Source organism: Pleurodeles waltl, chromosome 6, assembly GCF_031143425.1.
Source record: "Pleurodeles waltl isolate 20211129_DDA chromosome 6, aPleWal1.hap1.20221129, whole genome shotgun sequence".
NCBI lineage: Eukaryota > Metazoa > Chordata > Amphibia > Caudata > Salamandridae > Pleurodeles > Pleurodeles waltl.
The window spans coordinates 1,177,493,743-1,177,510,662 of record NC_090445.1 but is presented as its reverse complement, the minus strand read 5'-3'; the positions used below and the strand labels follow the sequence as shown (position 1 = coordinate 1,177,510,662).

The 16,920-nt window shown below is 44.7% G+C and overlaps 1 protein-coding gene across 4 annotated transcripts in view; it reads left to right on the top strand.

Moving 5' to 3' along the window:
- The window catches only part of FAM149B1 (family with sequence similarity 149 member B1), a 342,707-nt gene that overhangs the window by 93,295 nt on the left and 232,492 nt on the right, over positions 1-16,920 (top strand). For all 4 annotated transcript variants that reach the window (XM_069240410.1, XM_069240411.1, XM_069240409.1 and 1 more), the window contains exons 4-5: positions 1,258-1,377; positions 15,107-15,289. In XM_069240410.1, the coding sequence (XP_069096511.1) occupies positions 1,258-1,377; positions 15,107-15,289 (303 nt within the window). The remainder of the gene's footprint in view (positions 1-1,257; positions 1,378-15,106; positions 15,290-16,920) is intronic.

Below are 16,920 nucleotides of genomic sequence, written 5' to 3'. Positions count from 1 at the left end.
TACATGGCACATGGAAGGTGCAGAACCCCATCCAGGGAGACTTTACTGTCACTCAGCAGCACTTTAATTATCCATGCGCCTCTACATGGTATTTTTTTCTTGTCCACTTGGTGACACAGGCAGACCATGGGGTGCTATTTCTATCAGACTACGCACTGGTGGAATGCCATTCTAAATGGCATTCCACAGGACGGCGAAAAGAGAGAGAACCTCTAAGGTTGAAAGGTGCACGAACCAGCAGTAAATGCCTCAGTAGTTGTCAGAGAAGACTTTTAACAATTTGTGAACATAGAACACACCAAGCTGGAATGGGTTAAAGACTGTGGTAAGTGGCTGCCTTCTAGCTAATGGGGTACAACTGCATTGAATTAGAGATGACTTGCGGGTGAAACTCCACGGGGAACTAGGTGAGGCAGAAGTACAACCTAAGACTTCTACATCCCCGCCTCTATGCCCCAAACACCTGAGCGGAGGTCAACTGAAAATGGTGGACCTGAAGAGAGCAGAATACTCCCTTCCTAAAATTGGGCAGAAACTCTATGAGGGGCTGTAATACAGGCAAGAGATTGTTGGAATCCAGCCTAAAACCCAAAGGTGTACATTCATACATAGGCACTGTTAGGAGGGCAGGAGCTCCAAGCTTACAGCGGACGTTAAAAAGGCAGAGACTCTATCAGCATCTGTACAGCGTAAAGTTCTCAACTCCAGAAGAAGCAAAAGTAACCAATGTATTGCATGACCGAGACCACCATCCCTATTGAGACTCTCACCTCTAAGAGATAAATCATGAACAAGAGGAAAGGTTCCTTGGTGGGTGGCCCAGAGGTAAACCTTTCCGAGTTCATCTATTGTGCTATTAATGACGCATGCCGGGGTTCTCCACTGGCACCATATAAATTGCCTTGCCTTTATGCACCCTTATATAATCCACTTATTAGAGGATTAGCTTATAATGTTTTTTGTTGATCAGATGTATATTTTACTACATGAAAGGTTGTGACCCCTGTTTTAGTAACTTTATTGTGGCGGGATGTGTATATTACAGGACTGAAAGCTTGGTGGTCAGATGCAATGAAATGCTTCATAACTGATACTGGTGTGCAACCATCCTTAATGATTTATGGTAAAAACTATTCTTCTTCATTTACATTGTTGTTAATAAGAAATGTCCTTTGGTACCACAATCAAGTTCCATTTAAAGTCATACACATGCTCTCTTTTCTTCTGTATGCTTCCAATGTACTTTATATTTTACAGAATACGTGGGAAACAGGTTGTGATCCCTACAGATGATGGTTATGGCTGGTATACCAATTCTCTCTACAAATCGTCAGATGCCCCAACTGTTGGCCAAGCTCGAAAAAATGAGCTTACTGAGTAAGTAAAATAATTTCAACATACCTCTCAACATATTGATCACAGGGTAAATGTTTTGGCTTATTCACCACTTTTACAATTTCAGTTGTGCCTCTTTTCTCTGGCCGATAATGGTTTAATTTTCCACTACCTTTCTCTCTCCCCATTAATACGTTATTTTACTATTTTTTCCAAATAAAATAGCTGCTTGTGCACCGTAGCTGTAATCTTGCAACCCGTCTTGAAATACAGTAAAGATTTTGCTCTTTAAGCAAAAATATTTTCCCGCTACGTTTTCTACCTGATGACTTACTAAGAGATTAAATATATATTAAAAAAATGCTCCTTTTTCTTGCAGCTTCTCCCCCCATTGGCCTATGTTCTGGGTCTGATGCCCGCCAAACATTTGCTCTGGAGAACATGTTTGCACTGAGGTAAACAGTGCAAGATTAGGTGTACCTTAGTCAACAAAACGAGGGAGGGTTGTGAGTCTTAATTTTCCTAACAAGCAGTGCAAGGGGTCTATTTAAAAAAGATTGATGGAGGAGTTGTTATTGCGTATTTGGAAGATCAAGGGCTATAGGATGGTGTAAGGAGGGCCAGAAGGAGAAAAGGTGAAAAGTAAAATCCATTTTTGACAGCATTTGCATAGTCACCTAACTATAAATTTACTTTAACCTTTGTTTTTTCAGTGAATTTCTAGGGTTGTTCACAAGTAAAGTAATTTTACATTACCATTGGTAAAGCCAACCCCCCCTCTCCACTGCACGCAGCTGGCCCTGCAGCAAGACCTTCCACGGGCAGCCTCCCTCACACTGCACACAGCCTCTCAACAGGTGGCGGAGGAAAAAGGGAGGGAGGTTCCCAAATTGCAAAACCTTCATGCATTTTCCAGAGACCACCACTGGACCCAAAAAAGTTTAAAAAAATTGGCCGCAGACCTGTGACACTCCTGCGGGATCTCAGCACAAGAAAGAAAATGATTGTCTGTGTTTAAAAAAAAAAATATTTGACGAGGGGTGTGTTAGCACCCCAGAGCCAATTTGGGCCCCTTAAACAAGCCTTTAAAGGTCTAGGGAACCCCAACCCCTGGGGCCTGATACATTAATTAAGGGGAGGTGGTGTGCGTCCCCAAACCAATCCCGGACCCAGGGACCCAATCCCCTGGCGTCCGGCTTTCAATTGAAAGGAGAGGGAGACTGCACGCCAGCCTCCCCCAAGCCACTTAAGGGCCTAGGGACCCCATCCTCAGGGGCCAATATTTTTAAAAGGGAGAGGTGTTATGCATGGGCATGTGTCTACATAGATCCCACCCACTTCGACTTCTGTTTACATGCAGCTGTCCTTCAAGGTGAGTTGACGTGGTGACAGGGAGCAGGCCACCAGGTTCACATTCAGAACTAACACTCTGATCATCTGGATGCCTTGGGCCTCAGAGTAATTGTCCAGGAGAAAGAGAAGAGTAGTGAGATCCTTGAATAGCATTAAGGAGATGGCCCCGAGAAAGGGGCACTATATGTGCGGGGCATTTTTAATTTACAAATGATAGAGACAACTTTGTCAGAGAGATGCATTGAGGAAGGTAGAGAATTATTTATTGGGGCTCTTTTTTTCTTTTTTTTTTTAAACGGTCTTCAGTGTAGCAGGTGCAGTTGCATTGGGACCCAGGCTCACAACACCCCAATTATGGGTTATAGTGTTTTTTGGCAATTTCTGTTTTTGTTTGATATATTTGCACTTTTATAAGTCTTACATATAGTATGGGTTATGAGCTACAGAAAAATACACATTTTGGAGCTCACTCCTGGCCCTCTCCACTCTCCCTATTCTTGCCATAAATGTTTGGAGTTGCAGGCCCAACTTCAAAACATTTTGCTTAGTGGGGCTGAGAGCAAAATATTTTAAAGTGTCCTAGGGAGCCCACCCCTGAGACACTGTGGTTACCTACCCAGGAGAGTGTGAGCATAGCCTGCCCGCACTCTCCTGGGCAGAGAACTTTGATCGCCTGGCGGAGCAGTTAAAGACAGTTGCTCTAGACAAGTGGGAGCAAAGACACAGCGATGGCCCCTGTTGGCACCCAGTCTGGTGCTGGCTAGGGTAGCCAGTTGAGGATGGAGGCGCCATGGGGCCCCCACCCCAACCCGCCTCCAACAATGTAGTTTTTTGGTACCCCGGGACCTACTTCAGGCTGGATGAGGAGGGGCCGTGCATCCCCCTCCACTTATTTTAATGAAAAAGGTCCCGGAGGGATGGAGTCCCTGGGGCCCTTTGTGGCTCAGGTTGGAGCGCTGCACACCCTCTCCCCTTAATTTAAAAAAAAAAAAAAAAAAAAACAGGGGGTTGAGTCCCATGGGCCACTTGTGGCTTGAGGAGGGAGGCACGCACCACCCTCTAGCCTTATTAAAAGATACGGCCCTGGGTGATGGGGTGGCCCTGGTGGATGGGGTCCATGGAGTGACTACCTGGAGGCTGGACCCCCCCATCCCTTCCCCCACACACACACTCTTCTGAGAAATTTTATGTGGGTGTCTCAGGTGGGCACTGAGATACCCACAGTCAGTCCTTTGAAGGAGAGCGACATAATGCTCTGCAAGGGTTTTCTGTTTTTGGAATTTGGTGGTCGACCTTAACTCGTTGCCTAGGGTACCAGTCAAGTGCAGATAGATGACCATGGTTAAGGTTCAGTGCTTTTTTGTGCCATTTTGAACCATAAACTTTAAAACATTCAGATCTCTGATTCCCCTTACTGGATTTATGTAATTTTGATGTCATTTTATTTATTAAAATGTCCTCTATTTTTCTAAATTGGTGTGGGATTTTTCTGGTGTTGGGTTTTGACTATATTCTGTATGGCCTCTAAGTTAAGCACATCTGCTCCGTGCCATAGCTACCAGCGGGTTGATCCCCTGTTATTTGGTGACTTTAGTGATTCACCCAAACAAGGATTGTTATTACTTGAAACGGCCCTCAACTAATACTGCTAATGTATATCTATATATCCCTCCTACTGGCAGTATGTGGTTATAGTTAGAACCTAGTTTCCATTGGAAAAGCGTTTTTATTTTTCAAATAACTTTGGTGCCGTTTGAATCTTCATGAAATTTACAAAATTAGTATGACAGTCTGTTCAGCTCCTTTATTGAAAGGTTTGTGGTGATTAGGGGCATGACAACAGACCAGACAAGGCAGGAAGTGGTAGATGGGAGGGGGGTGGTCAGATTTGGATAGAGGGCTTTGCATTGTGCTACCCCCACCCAAGCTGGCTACTCCTGCCCCTCTCCCTTGCTATACATTGCCCAAGTCCATGCCCCTGCTCCCTCATTAGAGCCCAGTGAGGCTGTTGTTCTGCATCTGCCCTTCCCGCCTGCCCTGAACAGTTAGCTTGCTGCCCCAACCACCTCTCCCCTACCTGCTTATGTCCGCTTCCATGCACCTGCTCCCGCCCTCCTGCCCTACAAGGTCTGATGTACTGCCACTGCCCTCCATTTAGCTTTTAATGTCCCTGCCCCTTGCCCCCTGCCCTCGGTTTTTCTATGTGCAGGCCCCTTTCCTCTGCCTTGTCTGGTTCGTTGTCATGCCCCGGCTCCCTCCCTTCTGCCCTTCATGGACCATTTTTCTGCAACTGTCCCTCCTGTTGTCCAGTAGTTAATGCATTCATTAGTTTTTAAGCTTCACTCACCTATGAGGCTTCCATTGATCAGATTTTCTACAACATGTTGAGTGCATAGAGAGAATCTTCTAAGCTGTGCTCGCTCGAAATTTATTCATATTGCTTCACAGTTTTTGGTCAGCTTTTCGTCAAGAATCACAGCTTTCAGGAGGTAAGATATGACTGTCTGTTCCTGGGTGACAGATCCCTGGGAGTGACTTTTTCTCCTTGGCTAACACACATTGCAAAAATAACCTGCTTCAGGGCTTTTGGAGCTTGTAGGGCAAAGAAAGTCTTGTTGATGATGTATCCCAGCCAATGCCTCTACTGCCTGCTTGCTTTTTGCCTTGAACATTGGCTTACCTGGTAAGGATTGGGTGTTCCTTTTGGTTCCAACATGACTACAAGAAGAGGTTTGTAAGCTAAAAATGATCCAGTCAGAGCCTCTATTTGACACAGACACCACCACTAAAAAACCTTTTGCCTCCACTATAAAGGATCATTTGGGTGACAGTCGACCTCATTAATAGCACTATCATACGTTTTGACGTCTGCTTTGCAATTCACAAAATCATCACTGATGGTCACACCTTTGAAGGCCTTGATGAAGCCAACATTCATTGTTCTGTCTACTGTTTCATGAATGGCGTTGTAATTGATTGCAACCTCATCCAGGATCCTTACTTCATCAGCTACCACCTCTTTGAAGATGGCCTTGTGGTTGACTACCACCTTGCTAACAGCGCTATTGATGTCCATTTTATTCTTATTGACAGTTCAGTTTCCATTTCTTTCTGACATTTCAACAGTCCTACGATACAACACTTTTTAGCTAGTTGACAGATAACATTGTCAACAACCCTTCTGCAGATCACAGTCAATTTCATTGATGCCAGAAAGAGTAATATATTCCATAATTCATCCACAACTCGGGGTCTCGCTCATCAAGATACCCGCTTAAACTCCAGTTCAAATACTGGAGGAGCATTTAGCAGCCAGAAAGGCAAAGTGTAGGAAGACTCAAGAGGAGGGCACAGAAGACCCAGTGCTCTCTACATTGTTCAATATGTTTACTAACAGGAGGAGCCTGAAGCCACAGAACCACCAAGAATTAAATGTTAATTTCCTTTCTGAGTATTTGGACCAAGGGAAAGACTATTGCTATCATAAGCAGAACCATGATTAGCATCAACCACGAAATTTATGAGGAAGGACCCATGGCCCGGGTCCTAGCTGATGTCTCATATCCCTTACTATGATATGATGCAAGAATTTTTGGATGGATTTCAAAATTTGGGACAACTGTATCCATTTGGCCCATACTAGGAACCTCAGGGTCAGCCTCCAACTCATCCACTCGCTCAACCAGCTGGCTAGCAGCTTCCAACACAATTGGAGCCTCCACAGTTGGCACATGACGCTCCACACCAATGTCTAGCCTGCACATGTGGAATAAAATAAGGGTTATATGGAGTGGAAAAACTGATGATGTGCTCATACATGTATGGGTATTTAATACTGTGCAAAGAGTTCTTTTAAAGAGTGCTTCTAAGCCCATTCATATGGGATCCATACAAATGCTCACTCAGAACACAACACTTCTTGTGATTATCATTTGTGTAAGGTGCAACAAGAATGTGAAAGCATTCTCGGTAAAGAAAACTTTCATCAAGTTCAGCAATGATGAAGTTATCCTCTGGACTAATCCATCTTTCATACCAAAAGTGCCAATGTCATTGCATTTTAATGACAAATTACACCTGCTGCCAATTTTCCAGTAGCCCCCAACTGCAGCAGAAATATTTATGTACTCACTAGCCATCAAGTAATGTGTGCAATGTTTTGCATCAATAAATACCTTGCTCGATTACAGCATGAATAGCTTTCTGTGATGCTAAGCATGGTAGGCCGCCAAGGAACAAAGATTATGATAAGTTCACCAGAGCCATGGCATGAAGGAGTGCTTTTTGCTGACATACCACTTAAGGATATTTGTAAACTTGCAACACATTCTTCCATTCCTATATACGTAAAACACTACTGTCTGTCTGAAATTATTGTGAATTTATTGTGGGTTGGACGGTGCTGTCCAGGCTTTTTGTTAATGTGAACTGTATTGTTTCATGATACTGCATTTGAATTTGGAATTTCAGCATGTGAAAATATGGAAACCCCAATGCTGGAGAAGTGAGAAATGATTTACCAGTAAATACACTTCTCCTTTGCTATCTATCTCAGATCCACATGTAGTGCTATTTCCTTCTCACCTCTTTGAGGGTACAATATGTCTACCATTGCTGCTTAAACAAATGAGCAGTGCAAACCTCTGCAGGAAGTGTAGCTCAACCACTGTGAGAAAGTAGCCTCTTTTTAGCATGGTTACCGCCATTTTTGGCCTCTGTTTGTCAGTGTGTTTTTACTGTCTCACTAGGATCCTACTAGTCAGGACGCCAGTGCTCATAGTTTGTGGCCTACATGTCAGTATGTTTTATTGTTTTGTTTGTCAGTATGCTGGACTGTGTCACTGGAGTCCTGCTAACCAGAACTCCAGTGCTTATGTTCTCTCTGATTCCAAATCTGTACTTACATACTGGTAACCCAGTATTCCACTCCAAATTGGCATACTGGACCCCTCCTTATAAGATCTCTAGTATATGGTATCTAGGTACCTAGGGTATTGGGGTTCCAGGAGATCCTTATGGGCTGCAGCATTTCTTTTGCCACCCATAAGGAGCTCATACAAACACTTCTTCTGGACTGCCATTGCAGCCTGAGTGAAATAGTGTAAGCACTATTTCACAGCCATTTTCACTGTACCAGGACACTTATAAGTCACCTATATATCTAACCTTCAGACCTTGAAGGCTAGGTGCATAGTACCTGTGTGTGAGGGCACCCCTGCACTAGCTTAGGTGCCCCCACGTCATCCAGGCCCATTTTCCCGGACCTCATGAGTGCGGAGACACCATTATAAGTGTGCACTACATATAGGTCAATACATATATGTAGCTTCATAATGGTAACTCCTAATATAGCCATGTGAGGTGTCTAGGATTGAGATATTGTGCCCCCAATCTGATTCTGGTATTGGGGGGCTGATTCCATGCACCCTGGGGGCTCCACCGTGGACCCCCAGTACTGGCATACCAGTTTTCTGAGGTTTTCACTGCAGCCACAGCTGCTGCCACCTCACAGACAGGCTTCTGCCCTCCTGGAGCTTGAGCAGCTCAATCCCAGGAAGGCAGAACAAGGCATTCCCTTTAGGAGAGGGGTGTTACACCCTCTTCCTTTGGAAATAGGTGTTACAGGCATGGGAGGGGTTTCCTCCCAGAGCCTCTGGAAATGCTTTGAAGGGCATAGATGGTGCCCTCCTTGCATAATCCAGTCTACACCGGTTCAGGGACACCCAGTCCCTGCTCTGGCACAAACCTGGACTAAGGAAAGGGGAGTGACCACTCCCCTGCCCATCACCACCCCAGGGGTGGTGCCCAGAGCTCCTCCAGAGTGTCCCTGGGTTCTGCCATCTTGTTTTCAGGATGTACAGGGAACTCTGGGAGAATCTGAGTGGCCAGTGCCAGCAGGTGACGCTGTAATTGATTGGTGACGTCAGAGACCCCTCCTGATAGGTCCATACCTGTTTGGGTGACCAATCCCCCTCTGAGGACTATTTATGGTCTCTCCTGTGGGTGTTTCCTCAGATTCGAATTGCAAGACTCCAGCAGGGATCTTCTACATCCTTTACTTCATCTTCTACCTTTGGATCAACAGCAGAACTGCTCCAGGAACTCTACAACTGCAACAAAGTATCCAAGAAGACTACACACTCTGAGGACTGCCTGTCTTCATCCTGCACCAGAAAAATCGAAGGAATCTCCAGTGGAGTGACAGTCACTTCCCTCCTTCAGCAGGCACCTCTCTGCAGTGATGACCGGTACTCTGGGTCCCCTCTCCCGAAGACGAGCGTGGATCCTGGAACTAAGATGGTGGACTAAAGTGACCCTGACTGTCCAAAGGTCCAGCTGTCCAAATGTGGTGGAGGTAAGAGCTTGCCTCCCTGTGCTAGACAGTACCCCTATGCACCTAGTGTTTTGCAGCTCCTAGGGCTTCTGTGTGCTTCTTCAAGAAATCCTTTGTGCACAGCCTAGCCCAGGTCCCCAGCACTCTATCCTGTGACGCTCAGCTCCGTGAGTTGTTCCCCAGCGCCGTGTGATCCCTTTGTGTAGTGCTACGACGACAGCCATTTGCAACTCCTTTGTCCCAGTGCTGTGGGATTCCTGGGCGTGCTGCCTGGTCTTCTGAGGGCTCACTAAGGTGCTGAGCGCCCCTTCTGTCTCCCCCTCATGGGTAGAGTCGACCTGCTCCTTCCTGGGCTCGGGCAGCACCATTTTTTGCAAAACGCAAGTTTTGCATTTACCAAAGCTTGTTGGCGGAATCTCGCAACGCAAACCAGACTGCATTCATCCATACATGTGGGGCATCTTCTGCACCAACCAGGAACCCGTATCTATCTTCTTTGTTGCAATACTGACTTTGTCTTCTCACCTGTGGTTCCTTTTTTTCACCTTCATTCCGGTTAGCAGGGGCTCCTGTTCTCCCTGGACTCTTCAGTGCTCCTTGGACTTAGTCTCCTTCTTCCACAGGTCTTCAGGTCCAGGAATCCATCATTGGTGTATTGCAGTCTCTTCTGGTTCTTGCATTATCTTCTATCACGACTTCTAGTGTGTTTTAGGAAACGTGCTGTGTTTTACTCCTGCTTTCCTGGGCTCTGGGGTGAGGCATTTTACTTACCTTTGGTGTTTTCTTACACTCCCATCGCCCCTCTACACACTATACTTGCTTAGGTGGGAAACCGACTCTAACATTCCACTATTTTAGTATATGGTTTGTGTTCCCCCCTAGGCCCATTGCAACCCACTGTGATTTCACTATTTGCACTATTTTCTGACTGTTTGTTTACATGTTTTTGGTTACTAGTGTATATATTGTATACTTTACTTACCTCCTAAGGGAGTACAGCCTCTAAGATATTTTTGGCCACCTAGCACTCAAATAAAGTACCTTTATTTTTGGTAACACTGAGTATTTTCTTTCTTGTGAGTAAGTACTGTTTGATTACAGTGGTATTGCAAGAGTTTTGCATGTCTCCTAGTTCAGCCTTGGCTGCTCTGCCTACAGCTACCTCTAGACGGCCTGGCTTCTACATTTCACTAATAAGGGATAACTGGAACTGGTATAAGGTGTAAGTAACATAGGTACCCACTACAAACCAGGCCAGCCTCCTACACACTTCACCTCATTTGCCAGAGTTCAGGCAACATAATGACATGGGAAGACTGCATAGTACCTACCAAAGGAGTGTTAATATAATGAATTTCTACATTACTATTAAAAACTGACTAGAAAGGCTTCCCTTGCGGACAACAAAGTATAATTATTTAAAACATTATAAAACTGGAGAACTGTAATTACAAGTACATTTTCATTAATTAACTCATAGATAATGTACAAGAAAAACCACAAGGCTCAGTGTAGCAGGCTGGCCTGGCTTATAGTGGGTACCTTGTGGTACTTACACCTTGTGCCAGGTTCAGTTATCCCTTATTAGTAGAATAGAGGTGTTTCTAGCAGCTTAGGCGGAAAGAAGGTAGCTATGGCAAAGCAACTTAGGCTGAACTAGGAGACATGCAAAGCACCTACTATGCCACTTATATCATATAGCACAATATCATAAGAAAACACAATTCTCCGAGTTACTAAAAATAAAGGTACTTTATTTTTATGACAATATGCCACAACTATCTCAGTGAGTACCCTCAGTTAGAAGGTATGCAATATACACAAGTTATATGTACACAACCCAACACAGGTAAGTAACAGTAAGAAAAGTAATGCAAACAGTGTAGAATCACAATAGGATGCAACAGGTGAACATAGGTCTAGGGGCAACACAAACCATGTACTCCAAAAGTGGAATGCGAATCACGAATGGACCCCAGACCTATGGGAGCTTGTAAAGGGTCGCTGGGACTGTAAGAAACCAGTGAGGGTGTCCAAAATACCCCACCTCAAGACCCTGTAAAGTAGGAGTAAAGTTACCCTACTACCCCAGAAAGACACAATAGTCGTGATAGGGGGATTCTGCAAGAACCACAAGCACCAGCAAAACACTGAAGACGGATTCCTGGACGTGAGGGCCTGCAAGGCAAGGGGACCAAGTCCAAGAGTCGCGATAGTGTCCGGGGGGGCCGAAGCCCAGGAAACCCCGGATGAAGCTGCAAAAGGGCTGCCTCCGGGTGGAAGAAGACGAAGATTCTGTAACAACGAAAAGGGCTAGGAGCTTCTCCTTTGGATGGAAGATGTCCCACGGCGTGCTGGATGTTGCAGAAGTGTTTCCACGCAGAAATACCGCAAACAAGCCTTGCTAGCTGCAAGGGTCGCAGTAGAGGTTTTTGGGTGCTGGTGGGGACCAGGAAGGACCAGGATGTCGCCCCTTGGAGGAGGAGACAGAGGGGGCGCTCAGCAACTCAGAGAGCCCCGCAGAAGTAGGCAGCACCCACAGAAGTACCGGAGCAGGCACTTAGAAGATTTGTGGAGCCGGAATCACAAAAGGAGGGTCCCACGACGTCGGAGTCCAACTCAGAGGGTTGAGCACTGCAGGACGGAGTGCTGGGGACCCAGGATAGGCTGTGCCCAAAGGAATCCTTGGAGAAGTGCACAGAAGCTGGAGCAGATGCAAATCACGCAGTACACAGGTTTGCAGTCTAGCGTGGGGAGGCAAGGACTTACCTCCACCAAACTTGGACTGAAGGATCACTGGACTGTGGGGGTCACTTGGATCTAGCTCCTGTGTTCCAGGAACCACGCTCGTCAGGATGAGAGGAGACCCAGAGGACCGGTGATGCAGTCTTTTGGTGCCTGCGTTAGCAGGGGGAAGATTCCGTCGACCCACGGGAGATTTCTTCTTGGCTTACAGTGCAGGGTGAAGGCAGACAGCCCCCAGAGCATGCACCACCAGGAAACAGTCGAGAAAGCCAGCAGGATGAGGCGCTACAATGTTGCTGGTAGTCGTCTTGCTACTTTGTTGCGCGTTTGCAGGTGTCCTGGAGCAATCAGCGGTCGATCTTTGGCAGAAGTCGAAGAGGGAAGTGCAGAGGAACTCTGGTGAGCTCTTGCATTCGTTATCTGAAGAATGCCCCAGAGGAGAGACCCTAAATAGTCAGAAAAGGAGGTTTGGCTACCAAGAAAGGAGGGTTGGCTACCAAGAGAGGTAAGAGCCTATCAGAGGGGGTCTCTGACGTCACCTGCTGGCACTGGCCACTCAGAGTAGTCCAGTGTGCCCCCCACACCTCTGAATCCAAGATGGCAGAGGTCTGGGACACACTGGAGGAGCTCTGGGCACCTCCCCTGGGAGGTACTGGTCAGGGGAGTGGTCACTCCCCTTTCCTTTGTCCAGTTTCACGCCAGAGCAGGGCTGGGGGATCCCTGAACCAGTGTAGACTGGCTTAGGCAGAGATGGGCACCATCTGTGCCAATCAAAGCATTTCCAGAGGCTGGGGGAGGCTACTCCTCCCCAGCCCTTCACACCTATTTCCAAAGGGAGCGGCTGGAACACCCTCTCTCAGAGGAAATCCTTAGTTCTGACTTCCTAGGCCGGGGCTGCCCAGACCCGAGGAGTGCAGAATCCTGTCTGAGGGGTTGGCAGCAGCAGCAGCAGTGGAAACCCCGGAAAGGCAGTTTGGCAGTACCCGGATTCTGTGCTAGAGACCCGGGGATCATGGAATTGTCACCCCAATACCAGAAAGGTATTGGGGTGACAATTCCATGCTCTTAGACATTTTACATGGCCATGTTCGGAGTTACCATTGTGACGCTATACATAGGTCACAAAGTTCAGGGAATTTGCCCTGAACGATGTGGGGGCACCTTGGCTAGTGTCAGGGTACCCACACACTAAGTAAATTGCCACCCAACCTTCACCAAGTGAGGGTTAGACATATAGGTGACTTATAAGTTTCTTATGTGCAGTGAAGAATGGCTGTGAAATAACGTGGATGTTATTTCACTCAGGCTGCAGTGGCAAGCCTGTGTAAGAATTGTCTGAGCTCCCTATGGGTGGCAAAAGAAATGCTGCAGCCCATAGGGATCTCCTGGAACCCCAGTACCCTGGGTACCTAAGTACCATATACAAGGGAATTATATGGGTGTACCAGTGTGCCAATGAGAATTGGTAAATTTTGTCACTAGCCTGCAGTGACAAATTTAGAAAGCAGAGAGAGCATAAACACTGAGGTTCTGGTTAGCAGAGCCTCAGTGATACAGTTAGGCACCACACAGGGAACACATACAGGGCATACACTATGAGCACTGGGGTCCTGCCTAGCAGGATCCCAGTGACACAAGGGCAACAACAAACATACATACAGTGAAAATGGGGGTAACATGCCAGTCAAGATGGTACTTTCCTACACTCAGGAGAAGAGTTGATACTTAATCCTGCAAGAACACTTATCCTACCTCGCAAACCTTACTTTGACTGCAAGAACATTAATTCTGAAGGCAGAGATTGTGATGGCAGGAGAAGTATAAGCAACTTTGGGAAGGCATATGCTGTATTATCTGGGACCGTGTTGGGTAACAGTGGATTGCAAGGTCTTAGAATTGGTGTGGAAATATATTCCACACCACTACAGTACTCTCATTTCTGGCTAAAACGCAAAGGTGTGTCTGCACTCATAAAACCTTAAGCACCTCAAAGGCTATAATTCAGCAAGACAAGAGATGGTAAAATGTCTTGGAAAACAAATAGAAATACCTGCATACATTCATTCATTTTCCTCACCAGGAGTACGTATGGACCACAGTTGCAGATCTCATCAACCAGCTTCACGTTTTTTCTTTTGATTCTCAAGCTTTCTCTAAGAGAACCTAACCCAGTGAGGGCAACATTTGTGACACACTTCAATTTTTGTGATTTGCACTTTTATTCTCAAGTAGATCATTTGTTGTTTAGGGTCAGCCTAGGCAAATACAATCTTTCTTCAACTCTCTTGTGTTGCCCATCAAAGGATTTTGTTTCTGTAAGGTAAGTAAACTTAGTGTTGATGTTTTTCCAACACACAGGGAAATCGTGATCATAAGATAAGGTTGAACCTTGAATAAATTGCTTAGGCCTTCTCTTACATATTGCTTGGCTTTGTATTTGACTTTTAGGCTGCCTCAGTTGAAAGGATTTACAAACCCAGTATTCAGTTTCCCCTTGGATAATTATCCTCCATAATTCACTTAACTCACACCTTCTCTCTGAGCTTCAGGCTTTAAGGTGAACTCCTGTGTTTAGGCGTGCTAAAGACTGAAACTGAAGTGGGCACAATCTAGAGAGGATGAATTCTGTTTGTTTTATAAATAGTTCTGGATGCTACAGTTGGAGGTTAATTTTAAAAATATAAAGAACGTTTGCAACTGGGATCTTGGGTGCTTAAAGGGTGATTGTTATCCCTGTGAGCAATAAGATCTGGTGTCAGCTGCCCATTGAAACCAATTTCATTTTGTCACTCCTTTCATTCTTGAAGAAACATAGCCATTCTAATCTCAGGGCTTTGAACCTTGTAAATCATTTGTATTTGAACTACATAGGTCATGTTATTATCTCTCTGTGCTCCAGTACACGATTGCTTTCTGTTTCTCCATTTGAAAACAGACAAGTTTTAATGTACTGTCTTCAGCAAATGTGTTCTATTTGTGAGTCAAGTAATGGTACCCTGAAAAGTCATAGTGTAGACACTTTGGGCCTGATTACAATCCAGGTGGACGGGGTTACTTTGTCACAAACATGACACATATCCCGTCTTCCAAATTAGAATTCAAATATATCCTATGGAACTTGTAATACGGTGGATGGAATACTCTGTCACAACAGTGCACTGAATATCGGTCACCTTTGTGACAGAGTATTCCATCCATCAGATCATAATCGGGCCGTTTGCCTCTTAAAGCATAAGTTTGAAAATGTAAATTTTGGAGGTATGTGAGGATTTCTTTTCCATATTAGAAAACCAGTAAAAGGGTGCCCTTTTTGCCTAAAGGACTTGTTATGTCTTTCAGGTTGAACATTCTTGGTACCAAGGCTCCCTTTTCTGTTACAACTGCTTGTGAAGGTAACATTCCTGGGAAGCCTCACCCTGGCATCAGTCCGGTGGTACATATTGAAGAAGAAGAAGGTGGTGAGGATGTGAATATGTCTGAAGGAATAATGGAGGAATATTTGGCATTTGACTGCCGGGACATGTAGGTATTACCATCTGTTTGTCAATGTCTTAGCAAGAAATGACTGAAGAATGGACTGCCTTCTTAAACTTTTATCTGTTGTCTTTCTTTGATGTTCAATTTGTTGTAATAAATAGGGAATCATAATGAAGTAGATGTTAACTAATGGGATACAATTAGACGCTAACAAGCTTTCGCCTGGAGTACAGAGCTGTTTTGAACTTAAATTAGCCTTGAGGGCAGATGAGATAGTACAGGTAAATGCAGGATAATTCTTGAATACATGTAAATAGAGAATTACGTATGTGTGTGTGAACTAAGTCATTTCCAGAATGGGGTAATGGAGTAAGACAAATTACATGTCTTGCATAGTGGTTGCAATGTTTTTGAATTTAAAGAAATTGTTTCTCTTTATTGTTCTTGGATTGACTTTACTCAGAAAATTGTGTAGATGACTCCAAATGTTACTACGTTATCTTAGGTTCTCGGGGTAGTGATTTCTCGGAAGTATGGTGCAAGGAAAGGACACTCCAGCTGTGAGCATGAGGAGGAGAGTTTTGTTTTCCATTTCACACAGATTGGAAGCTCTGCTTTGGCTAGCAGAAAGTAATGGAGTGTTGGCGTATTTGGAATCAACAAGATGTTATTAATTGGAGATCTTATAGTAAGTCCATAAAGCATGGATTGCTGCCCAGAAAGGGGTGTTATTTATTTATTAATAATATAACTCCAATAAAACCACAGTGTAGAGCGCAGCAGTACCTCATGCCCTCAAGCTCTGCATTGCCTTATTATCATTCCTTCACCTGGAAGCATGCGTCTTTCTTTGGAAAGTTTCTGATGGGGACTTGGCTCTATAAATAAAAGGATTCAAGCTGTGAACGCTGATTCAACACATTTAAATTACCTACTGCAAAGACTTTACTATAGCGTATAGCGATTTCGCATTTAACTTTACTGATTTCGACTTACAGGTTACTTGACCATGACTGTTACAAAAGTTTGTAAATGCTGGTGGCTTTGGTAATGAGCATAGACTTGCATTTTATCTGTTATAGTATGGAATCATTTTGTCTATTTATAGAGCTCAAAGTGTCTTTAGTTCATCTGTATAGTAATTCTCAGGCAAATACCTAACACTTGATCTTCAAGGCTCAGGTTAATTTGAAAGTTTGTGATCCATCTATATTGTGCATATGCTTTGTGTTGACGTTGTGTGTATCTATCCAGTATTTCAGTCCAGAGGCTAATTCATTTCTAGCCTGTTACAGCATCACAGGAGATTGCCGAGCCTGTCCTCTTAGTAGATTAGATTTTTTGGGGATTTTGCATATGAGAGATTTAGTACACTCTGGGATTAAGAGGAGGTTGTCTGTTTTTCAGAGCACCACTAGCCTTCATTGTCTAACAGTGAATAAGAGCATGTGTTCTAAAGAGACCATATGCAGTTCATTTATTATAAATGCCTTCTTATTGAGTCTCGCATTATTATAGGACCAACTATAAATGCTGTAGGCTATTAGAATGTTGCAATATCCAACACCGAAAGATGTCAAATACTTGTGATCATATCTTATCTCATTATTATACCCTGAGGCAGATTGTGAAACTGTTTCTCTGCTGTGGGAGAATGAAGATCAACTCTGCTCTCC